Here is a 12,727-nt window from a genome sequence, read left to right on the forward strand (position 1 = left end):
TTCGCTTCAGTGATGATTTTCAGTGTTTTACAACTTCTTTTGTCGTAACATGGTGTATAAACATTTTTCAAATTTCAAGTTCAAATTTAGAAAGGAACAGTGTGTAGGATTTAGGGGTATTTATGGGCAGAAATTGATTATAAAAGTCATAACTATATTTAAATGTGTGTATACTCACCTATTATTCACTAAAGTCGTCATACTACTCCTTTAATGTGGCAGTTTGGTCACTTAGTTCAGGATTAGGGAAGATAGTTTGGACTGTAATGCTAGAGATGGATGATGATATGATACCCCACCCCCATTGAAGCATCTCCGCCCACGGCTTCCGAACTATACCTTTGCAAAGGTGCACAATATTTTTCTTGCATGACAATCAGAGCAGATTGGGCTTTTTCTAGATACGGCTGCCGTCTGAAGACGGAGCGTTTCAGACAGGGATTCTACAGGTATATTTACAGACAGTACGAGGAAAATAATGTGTTTTTTTAATATCAAACACTATTAAACATGTTCTTTGTTGAAACCGAATATATACCAGTGGCGGACTGTCAGGGCCTTCTAAGCCTTCTTTGTTGGCCTAAACAGAATCACAAAGTTATAGCTATTTTATAAATATTTTTTGATTTTTTTTATAATTAAAAGTTAAAGCTATTTTATAATGTAATTGTTTTTCACAAATATACTAGAATATACTACGTATTATAATTATTTTTTCCCTATTAGCTTATTTTCTCATTGCACAGCTGTCTTCATCTGTTCCTCTGCTCCTTCAGGCCTCTGGTATGGCTCGGCTTGGGAGCTGCTTAACAGCATCTTTATCCAATCACATTTCATCTCTCTTTACCTATGGAAGAGTAGCCTGGTTGAACTATATGAAACAGCCTTCTAGAGAGTCTGGACGTCTGATTCGTCACAGGGCCCACGTGACCATAAACATGCACTGATTGGTCAGTGACGCTAGAATCTCGAACCTAGAACCTAGAATCTCAGGAGAGGTGCAGCTGGGTGTACCTCTTCTGAAGGTGATCGCTGATGATCTCCGGTCTGAACTTACGCTAGCTAGAGCTTCATGTGTTTTCATTTGTAGAGAAAATGTGTAGAAACGCCTCCAACCTCGAGGCGTCCGACCGAGAGGCGCTGGTGGTTGAAGCTTCGTGGGTCGGTCCACGCGCCCCCTGTGACTTCCCTTTCATGCTTGTGGTGACATGATGGTGTGACATGATGGACTGTATGAACACGCCGAGTATTGAGTGGGTCGGTCTGTGACAGTAACTCCCGGGACACTTTTTTCCCGCAGTCCGCCACGGCACTGCCGTGACAGTCCGCCACGGCACTCACCATACGGCACTCACTGAAGGCCTAAGTCGAAAACGCACGGCCCGCCACTGATATATATGATGCTAAAAATGAGGATGAAATGTCCCCTTTAAAAAAGGTCCCATATGATTCAAGTTTTCTTAGCTCAAGAATATGTGTGCATGTTCCTTTTTCTACTCACCACACCAGAAGCTATATTTATTTCAACCACAAATACCAACTCATGTTATGCCATCAGTACGCTAATCTATTTTAAAATGTGTCATGGTAACAAACAAACAAACTCAGACGCTACAGGATAAAATCTTGTAAAGTAAAATCTATTGAAGCAGGTTAGTTAAGATGCATGCCCTTTCATGTCGTATTCGTCTCCTGCCACCATGTTTTCTGTCTGCAGCTACACTCAATGTCTAATAAAAAGGCAAAAGACCCCCCCCAAAAAAAATCACATTTCACACCAGGAACCGAGAGGAAAAATAGATAAATACACCGCACCTCCAAAATAGGAACTCTGATGTTTATTTTGTGGCTTACAATCAAGTTTGGTGAAACATGTCTAAATCAAGCTGCTTGTACACTACACATCCTTCCCATTTACCTTCAGAAAAAAATCTGAAACAAATCAATTCGCATCAAAAACTTCAGTCAACACACATAAATATAAAACAAACAAAAGGCTCAAAGGTGAACAGTTTGGAAAGGACAACAAAACAAAAGGTATTGTGTACAGTCAGTGGAAAATTCTTCTTGAATACACAAGTACTTCATTTATAATGAGTTTATATCTGGAACAGTTCATTGGCACGCAGGCTTCAAATGGAACAAAGGTTTCATAACATTTGTTATTATAGACTGCTAAAATGATCAAATTACATTTAGCCATGAGAGTTTCCTGTAATGTTAACGTTCAACAAGAGTCCAGCTCGAAGCCACAGAAATCAGTTTTAAGAAGCTGCTGCTCGTTAGAAACTAAATTTAAAAAGAAATTGACCAAACCAATACTGGATATCAATATTTGAGGGTAAAGAAATACAAATTATCCCCTAAAACAGGATGTTCTGAAATGGAAAAAACTATATTTGATTATGACTAAAACATGTCCGAAAACAATGTGTTGCATATTTATGATGGTATAGTAGGATTTTGTTTTGTAGAAAGAATGGAGATGCTTTTGCATTTCGCGGGTTGTGAGGTCTGATCCTCAGACAACTCACTCGTCCATTACCTGTCCGCCCGACTTCTTCCTTTTCTCCACCGCCGTCATAACTACTACGGCCACTAGAGGCAGCTCTGCACACGCAAAACTGACGGCACACTGAGCTGCCGTGTTTAAGGAGTTGGGATTGAGAACAGGTTGTGAAAATAATAGATTAAAATGTACTGAATAATCTACGATTTATAATTAATTGAAGAGCCGGTTTGAGAGTAAAAATATTATTATCAAACAAACAAGGACTTTGATTTTGTAGGAATGTGAACCATCTTAAATAAAGTATGAATGGCAGAACTATTGCAGTGTGTTTGTACACAGAAATTGTTTTTCTAAACCACTAAATCTACAACTCTAAAACAAATTACTCCTGGATGTTCATAAAGTAAACACGTGTGCATCTCTCGGGACAAGCAAATCAACAGAAAGAAAAAAACAATCATATAAATATAATTATATAATATCAAAAAGTTGATAAATATGAACATTGATAATAGAATAAACGTGGCAATAGTAAAGCACTGGATCAACCGGCAGTGTTTCAAGGTGACCTCCGTTCACCAGCGAGACTTCCAGCTGCTGCAGTAGGATTCACAGGAGAAGGTTACCGGTTCACCCAGCGGAGGAACACGGTGACCAGCCCTCCAACATCAGGTCAGTGTGTGTGGAGGAAGATAAGGAACGGCAGTTAAAAAGGAAAAAGAAACAGCAGTTTTATCTTGAAGTGGACAGCAGTTCAGAGTGTGTTAGAAATAAGCTGACGATTTACTGGACTTTGCGTTTCCTCGAGCGGTATCGTCTCCTCCTCTGCTTGTACAGGTGGCGGAAATTGATGAAAAGCCCTGGGGAGGAGAAGAAACTGTCCATCAGTATTCCGTTGATGGGCTAGGTGTCATTCTCTCTCTCTCGCTAATAAAACCTAAATAGCATACACTTGTTATAATGAATTTACAAAATGTAATCTGTATGACTTTTTCCTAACGCAGCATTGTCTTCTATTTAATTAATTACACCGTGACAATCGATGAGCAAACGATCTGAGCGTGCTTGAGTTTGGTAATCCCTCACAGTGACCATCGTGTCTCCGTTTATCTTTCAAATGAGTGTGCACTAAAACAAGATTAGGTTAAATCCCTTTGCAGTCTATCCCTGACATATTTAGTAATATTTCCTGCACACATGGGACCATTCAGAGGAATCTCTACCTCCCATTTCCCACTTCAAGACATCGTTACATTTCAGGGACTCTGCTGATGAGGTAGAATCCCACTCTGAAAAAATTCAGGATGTTAATTGATTCGTATGATTGTGTAGTGAAGATGAGGACAAACATATTTGATAACTGCCTTCTCCCAAAGCAAAAAACGAAACTTCTCCATTATTCCTTCTGATGTGTTAAAGGATGTCTCACCCAGGAACATGAGGACCAGGTAGAGCTGCAGAGTGTAGGAGAAGCTGAACGAGTGTCCCAGGAGCGCAGGGAGGGGGAAGCTGAACAGACGCGTCTCGTCAAAGATGGGCAGGGACTGGATCACAGCCACAGCTGGAAACACGCACAAAAACGGTCAGAAACAACTAACATGTGGAACCCGATCACTTCACAAGACTTCCGTTTGACCCTTGTGCCTCACCAGAGACAGTTTTGGCTGTGAACATGTTTAATCATTTTCGCTAGGGTAGTAATGCATCTGGCACACATTCTGGTAAGGATGCAATTATTTTTTTTTTCTTTCATGAAATCTCAGAAGTGCAACCTGAGCTCCTACAATACTTCTATAATAAATGGTGTAACCAAATTACAGACACTCAGACCCTTAAGGATACAAATGTTTTCCTACAATTGCTACATAATAGTATTTGTTTTCAATATTACACTTTTTTTAACCTTTTAAATGCTAGTTTGTTTACATAATACCCACATCTTTTATAAATACAAAAAAAACACAAAAGTTTAATCGTTTTCTGTATATATGCTCAGGGCAGTTTTTCCATACAAAGTCTGGAATATATCAATAATTAGCAACAACACTGATTGTTATGCTTTTGTGTGTGTGTGTGTGTGTGTGTGTGTGTGTGTGTGTGTGTGTGTGTGTGTGTGTGTGTGTGTGTGTGCAGGAAACCAAGAAAATGTCATGTATTTGCTAAACATGTCTCAATCTGGAACTACAATTTTGAAGCCAGGGCTCTAAATTGATAGCCTGATATAATATAATGTATAATATCATGCATGGCAGTGGGATATAAACACTAATAATCATTGAAATTGTGAAGAGGAAAAAAAGGTTTAAATTCTGAAAATGAATGGATATTTAGTAGTTATGATCAGGACTGATTTTGGCTTAAAGATTTAACTCAGTGAAAGCTGAAAATAGCATTAATGTATAAATTAATGGTAGTTTTTGACGCAGAAATTGTTGTCACCTCGGACACCAGAGCCACTTGTTATAAATTGAGGCGCACAGGTTAAACCACCATGTTGTCAGTAGACTAGTCACTTACCTTCAGCCACCACTCCCAGCGGGTACAGAGGGATCCAGAGGCTGTACCTGAGCCACGTTAACAGCTTCCACTCCGTGCTGATGCAGGCCAGCATGTAGAACGGGTACCTGGAGTAGAGAAGGAAGAGCTGACGTTACAGACGGCAACAACACAACCAGAGAGGGGAGGAGGAAGATGGGACGTGAGCGGACCTGAAGATCTCGATGGTGCTCCACAGGTAGAACACGAAGAACACAACAGGTCTGTTCTGCATCTGTTCCAGACTGCCGAAGATAACGAACAGAATGACGTTCCTCCCCGCCACCTGCAACGACACCAAGTACAATAACGAGAGATCTCAGATCAAATTAATTCAGATCTTAATGCCACAGCATACGGTGACGTTTTAGACAATATTGTTTCACAGCGTTAAATCTCTTAACCAACAGTACTGACCATAGCTACCAAATATTCATAAAAAAGAAATTCATTCCCAAAAAAATATTATTTTCTGTATACTAAATGTTTGGGATGATTTTTTTCAGTTTGGGATATGTCAATAATTAGCAATTACAATTTCCACTGTTTATTATAGGAACATTCTTTTATTAAATGGAAGAAAAAAATTTTTTTTGCAGAATTTGCCAAAAGGGTGTAACACTAGTGTAACACTAGGAACATGTGTAAATATTCCCTTTTCCATAGTTTAACTATTTACATTAAATGCACAGTTGTTTTGATGACTTAAAGGTTTAAGGTTGGAGTTTCATCATCACGCTTGAAATCACAATAAAATGAGAAGTGACTGACTCCTCTCTGTCTTACCTGTATCATAGCAGGAAAAAATCCAGTCTTAACCAGACCCAACAAGGGATTGATGACCTCGAGCACGGCCATCATCTGACAGAAATACATCATATCGGCCGTGGTGTGGAAGGTATCATAGAACGAATCTGCGGAGGGCCAGAGAAACAAACAAGACATAATTAAACAGCACACGGCATGAGCCACTATCCATAATCCTCATCATTTACAAAACAAATCCCTTCTGTGTTCCTGTTTCAATTCAAATGAGCTCATCTGTGAATAGCTCCTCACAAACAAAAACACAGACCTCTCTCCGGGTTTTCTGGACCTCATGTTCTTTTTATTTTACTGAACAGTGATGCTAATTAGGTTCGTCTGTTTTTGTATTCCATAAACACGCACAGAGAAATTGCTAATTATTGTATTTATTAATTATTTTGTCCATAAAATTCAAAAGCCATTAGGGGACCACAACCTGTTTATATTTAGTCCGTCCCTCTACGGTCTGCAGATTCGGCTCTTACTCAACTATTTCACAGAGATCTGTGTGTGATGGACACTAAAAAACTAGAGGAAAAAAGAAAAGAAAAAACTGATCATAATCGGCTGATACTGCTCCCAGTGATCGGTGATGGGCCTCACAAATACTGATAAAAACAGCCATTGAAAAACATCCATTAAATGTCTTCTCTTGTGCAACATAATCTTTACCTCACAGGTTAATAACCTCACTCATAACACTTTGGTTTCGGCAGGAGAAAAGCTGTTGGCATGTTCGAGACCAAATCCTTGTCAGTAGGAAGATAAGTAATGTAGATACTGTGTGTTTTAGAGCTACAGTGCACTTGAAGAGGCTCGGGGGTTTGAAGGCGGTCGCACAAACTTTAATAAACCTTTGATTAACGTGACATTAGTGTTTGCTTTTTACAAACCTTGACCCAGAATGAAGAGTCGAACCGTCATGTTGACAAAGATCCAGGAAAACCCCAAGAACTGCACCAGGTTGTACATAAACAAGTATCCTTTCTTCAGCCCAAGGTAGGCTGAGGAAACAGAATGAAAATCACTTAAATTAACGGGAATAAAACGTGTCAACAAAATAATGACATTTCTTTGAGTGTTTTATTGTTTGCAGGTGAAGAGCTCAGTGTGACTCACGGTCTTTACGAACCCTTGACTCCACACTTATCTTGTTTATCTTCTCCTCCTGAAAGAAAATCACATCATGAGAATCTCACTCTGCAATGATCGACATGATCTACATGTTTGTTTTACATTTACTGGCATCTTCACTGTGGCTCAGTGGTTAGCATGCCCGTCTTTCAATCAGAGAATCGGTGGTTCGACCCCGGCTCCGCTAGTCCATGTCGATGTGTCCTTGAGCAAGACACTTAACCCCAAATTGCTCCCAGTTGCTGTGTCTACGGTGTATAGAAAAATTTTTAAGTCGCTTTGGATAAAAGCGTCAGCTAAATGAAATGTATATAGCAATGATGATACTGACTAAAGTATTCATGATTTGTTGAGTACTTTTATTAGACAGATTCTAAATTCATACATTGAATTATTTTCAAGCTACTTAAATTTCCAAAGAAATGTTAGATAAATCCACAGTGTGAATAGCGAAAAAGTGTTTATTTGACAACTAACTTGAAATAGAAAAGCGCAATAAGAAACTTGGAAATTAAAGAAAATTTTATTTTTTAATTTGGCAAAAATAATCAAAAGTTTGAAGCTTCATTCATAACATTTGTTATGAATGTAGGGAAACATTTCACCGAATGCTGTTCACCTCCCTGCCCGAGGGGGGTGCTGTTATATGTTTGGCCGTGCTTTGTACTTGCAGGTGATTGGACAGCGGAATTTAAGGGGGAACCTGTGGAGGCCGGCTCTCCCCCTGTCTCTCCAGCTTCCAACCTGGCCATGCTGCACGTCACAGATTCTTGGGTGCTGGGGTTAGGAGACTCGTCGTTACGCTCAGGCTCCCCGGGCGTAACACTTTGACATTCTAGTTCTAAATACTTTTGGAACCTTGCAAAGCTTTTCTTTGTTTTTAAACTTAGTGTTTCTCCACTGCTGCAGATGGGCAACAGGAATGTTATTAGTATTATGTTAGTAGAATTATATTCCAGTTTCCTCTTGTGATCCAAACATTTCCAATAACCCATTAAGTCCAAAAGGAAGAATTTATTGAAAACCGATAGATGTAATCATTTCTAAAATTTCCAACAATTTCTATGCTTCAATCCGTATTTGTTAGTGTTTTGCTTTAAAAAGCAACATTTTCAATGCTGTCAAAAACTGGTTGTACTCCCGCTTGCTATATTCATTACAGTTGATTTAATTTAGAAAGACTAACTAATTTGTTCTGGATAATAAAAAGATTAAAAATATGTTTAAAAAGTCAGTCCTAACTATTTAATATGTATACAATAAGGACCTAAATCATCAATGCAAGAAGTAGCGTTGCTAAACCGACTCATTCAGAAAAAGATATGGTGGATTAGATGATGAAATTACTCCCTGACTAATGTTGCTCTTCTCCCCTTTAATTTACTCCAAATTGATGCAATTGCATAATTTGGGAAAACTTGCACAGAATTCCTTTAACAGTTGCCATGTCATCCCAGTGAGGAAGAGAACAGTCAGGCAGCCTATTTGAATTCACGCCTTCCCCGTGTTACTCTTTGCCAGACAACAATCAGCGATGTACATTTTTGTGGGTTGGCTTTGCAAGTCAAAGCCTGAGGAGCTGAGCTCTGGCTGAAAAAAAGATTCACCTTGGCCTCTTTTTCTATTTCTTTTCAACCTAACTGAGACTAAAATGATTTCCTAAAAATGTTTTGCACCAGCAAACACTACATATAGTCATTTCCCTTCACAAGAGGTTTGCATTAGCAGCCAAAAGACCTTTTCATGGTAGATCACATGTTACTCTCATCAAAGTGGACTTATTTGTTTCCTTTCTAAGCTCCTCCTACCTTAGCTTGAAGCTCCATCTCTGCGTCGGACTCGTCCAGCCAGCGGTCGAAGTCCGGGGCCAAAAACAGAGGCTTCTTCCCCTGCAGAGTCAGCCGGTCCCACCAGCGCTCCTCCTGCTTCTTGATCTTGATGTCCACCTGACGCTGGGTGGACTTATGGTTGATCTGAAAACACAGTATTAGATCATTTATATACGTTTTCTTAGCCGAGACACACCGAAGGCAATGACATAATGTGAGTAGCTGTTGTGTGACCAGACGGTTCTCGTTTATCCAAGAAGGAACGCTGTGACTCCCATTTGAAGTACATTTTATAGATTAGTATTAACCTCGGATGGTTAAAGGGGCAGTTAACTGTGTGAAAAATGCTTTTAGTTGAAGGGTGGAATAAAACGCTGCAGCTCTGTCTCAGAATAAATGAATTTATAATAAATGGAATATTCCAGGCTATCAATCAAGCCTCTCTCCAGCAAGAAGGCATTTTTTTTAAATCACAGTTCACCTCAACTTTACAGCAGTTATTTCTAGCCGGTGCACTTCAAATCAGCAGCATGACCCATTATCACGTACTCCTTCATGTAGAGTGTTAAAGTTGTGATAAAACAGGATTTTTTTCATCTGAACTGCAAGAGAAAATGATATGGAATGTGCCATTGTATTGGCAGAATATGCTGACTGGACAAATCTGATAGGCTCTTATAGCAGTTTCAGTTAAATGCCATTATTTTGTTTAAAATATTTTCAGTGATCTGCAAGTAATGCTTTAAGGTGTGGCACCACTAAAATTTGTCTTGGAGAGATAAGACATTAAGAGGGAAAGGGCAACTGAAAGTGTGCCAAATATTTAATACCAGACCCTGTAGGAAAATAAATTGAATCAATAACTGCCCTTCTGTACTTCTGTTTAATCTAATGGTGCAAACATAATACAATTCAACATAATAGATTTGACTGGTTATTACTAATACATGTATAAAAGATCAATACCTCAGGTCTAACAGGTTCGAAGAACTCCAAACTGAACTCGTATTCATTATTTCCTTTAGCTCCATGGCCCTGTGCTGTGAAAGGAGATGAACATTTTCATATTATAACAACATTAAGCTTTACAGTGCGTTTCATACAGAAATTGCTATAACAGACGTCATAAATAATGAGAACATCTGTGGAGTATTTTACAATATTTGCACATCAAAAATGTCATTATGCAACTTCTCTAGAATTGTTCTTATCAGTATCTTTTTCCTCTTTACATTCACCAATAAATAAAAATGTCAACCTCTGAACTGAAGTGTGTTGTTTTCTTGCAAGCTGATGTCGAGATTCTGAAAAACACAAAAGGCAGCCATCACAAAATGAAATGAAAGGACAGGTCTGGTTAATATTCCATTATATATGTTTCTCCCTGTCAACAAATCCCATGAAAAGATTATAACAAACCATGCATTAGTCTCTTAATACGTATAGACTTCACTACGCTGTCTGCTGCACACATTTGTTCCTGCTGAAGACGACAGTAGTTTCATTCATAAACAAGCTGAATGGTTATCTAAAACAGATGCAGGTGGATATCTTGTGAATATTTAAAAGCAGCAGGATGGTGTATGTAGGGTTTTGGACAATGATGGAGCTTCATGGCACAGACGAATCAGGCTTTGGTTACACAAGTGGGATCAATTCATTGTTTGTTTTGGTTTGGAAAAATATAGACTATTACCAGACTTAGCCTTTAAAAATAAGTAAAACGTTCATTAGACAGTTCTGTAATATACCCTACACTCATGAAGGTGTTGGTTTAACTTCACAGGCTTTAAAGGTGGCCCTACTGAATTTTGTTGCATTATACTGACAGAGGTGTCTTATATTGAGTCTTTCCTCATTGACAAATAGACCAATGTAAAACAAGGCGTGTGTTCTTCTGTCAGACAGTTTCGGTTATCATTAAGCCATTCTGCTGAGAGGCTGAACATGATCCAGAACAACCATTAAAAGCCATGCATCTTTTATAAGACATGTGTCTAACAGATGCAGGACGAGGAGCAGGAGGAACACCTTTATTCATGCTATTTATTCAAACAAACTAATACAAATGAAATCAATCTAGCCACGTTAAAAGCCTAACGCCAACTGAAAACGTTAACATCAGTACAGGCTCGCATAAGGTTCTCGCGACGGCGGAGAAGATTTACGTCATTACTCATTCATTTACGTTATTACTCATTCATTAACGCTAGTTAAGCTAGCTAGCTGGCGATCGTCACACCCAGAGCATTTAGCTAGCGTTAGCTGTATAATAAAGTTGAGATACATTTAAACACACTACTACAGCAGCAAACGACATGTCTGTGTGGGTTAAAGTTGAAGGGTGCAGGTGTTACAGGACTTGTCTTACCTTCGCGTCGCTCAGATCCACCCGGAGAAAGATCTCTCCGTGTCGCTGAGCCCAGTAGACATGAGGAGTGAGGATCTGCATTGTGAACGTTGTGTCTTCTGTGAGCTACATGCCATGAAAACGAGGGGAATGGTACTCAAACTGATGAAGAGAAAGCCTTTTCTGACAGTCTGCCAACCCCCGACAGACACACACACAACAGAGGGGATAGAACACAAGCTGATGGAGCTCGCTTCCGGGAAGAGGAGGTCGCTCACACTTCAAAATAAGAAACCTAAAGCGCTAATTTGTAAATTTCAAAATAAAAGTCCTCAAACTCTAGTTTAAAAACAAAATGAATCCCTAAGAAATGTTTTAAGAAGAAGAAACATAGAACAGTTAATCTGCTTCGAATAATAAGATAGATGTAATGTGTTTTTCAACATAATAAAAACTCCAGATTAAAAATATTTGTATTTCCTTTGCGTACTTTTTTTGCGATATTTTATTTATTATAATATATATTTCATGTTTTTTTAAAGCTACATAGAAAGTATGAAAAATATCCTTTAAAATGTCCAGATAAAACCGGCAGTGACTCCAAAGCAAATGTTTTCATTGCATGAGGAGGTCAAATTGTAACGATAAAAGTATTTCCTATATTATTGGTATTCATCTCACTGCCCTCGAGGGGGTCCTGTCTCTAAGGTTGGAAACCACTGTTTTAAAAGCATTGATATTATGGGTTTGGGTGGCCAAAACCCATAATATCTATGCTGTGTTGATGGATGCTTTCATGGTAATCCTCCACCCATATCCTCTAAATTCCTACACCAAACCAAAGCCATTTTTTATTTAAAAAGTACTTTTCCAGCAGGAAAACGACCACATTTAAAAAGGACATAAATATGTATCTTTATAAATGATTAACAATCTAATCACATACGTTATAAATGTATCCAATTACTCCAAACACCCTCTGGGCCCCAGTGATTATACAATTCCAAGTATTTGGGTCCAGATGAGGTCATGAATATTGGGACATACAGTATTTTCAGTGATCTCAGCTGATTCGACCACAAGAGGGCGTTCAGAAACTGCCTGTGAAAACTGACGTGTCGTTTTAGAAGATGTACCCAGTGATATTTTGTACTTCAGTGAAAATATCACCCAGTTAAAGTGAAAATATCACCCAGTTTGAATCAGATTCACAAATAGGCCAAAACTACTTAAATGGCCTTGCAACATCCTCTATGTTGGCAAAGATTCAGTTTACATGTTAATGCATCGGTAATAATACTCCATTAATTGCACTCATGATCATGTAACACTGGTAAGGTCCACTGATTATAGCATATTTGTGCAATATAATTATTAACAATTCATTATTCATTATTTTTTGGGGGTTATTGTAATATTGCTACTTATTTTCCATTGCAGTATAGCAACTTTTACATAAGTATGGGATAGGAACTTCTTTAGATAGACAGAAAGACAGACAAATAGATAGCATGAGACTGATATTGTTTGTTTGTTTGTGTGTTTTATTCAGTTAATCAT

General features: G+C 38.6%; 1 protein-coding gene across 1 annotated transcript; it reads right to left on the reverse strand.

Moving 5' to 3' along the window:
• Positions 1-1,816: 1,816 nt before the first annotated feature.
• Positions 1,817-11,282, reverse strand: LOC306735461 (very-long-chain (3R)-3-hydroxyacyl-CoA dehydratase-like). Its single transcript, XM_079216931.1, has 11 exons — positions 11,189-11,282; positions 10,076-10,121; positions 9,784-9,857; positions 8,797-8,961; positions 6,974-7,022; positions 6,748-6,858; positions 5,834-5,961; positions 5,221-5,333; positions 5,030-5,136; positions 3,942-4,073; positions 1,817-3,372 (listed from the first exon to the last, which is right to left on the reverse strand). Exons 1-11 carry the CDS (start codon positions 11,267-11,269, stop codon positions 3,296-3,298), a joined length of 1,083 nt encoding a protein of 360 aa, XP_079073057.1. The 5' UTR covers positions 11,270-11,282; the 3' UTR covers positions 1,817-3,295.
• Between the last annotated feature and the right edge of the window lie 1,445 nt (positions 11,283-12,727).

The sequence above is a fragment of the Taurulus bubalis genome (genome assembly GCF_910589615.1).
Source record: "Taurulus bubalis genome assembly, chromosome: 4".
NCBI classification, from domain to species: domain Eukaryota; kingdom Metazoa; phylum Chordata; class Actinopteri; order Perciformes; family Cottidae; genus Taurulus; species Taurulus bubalis.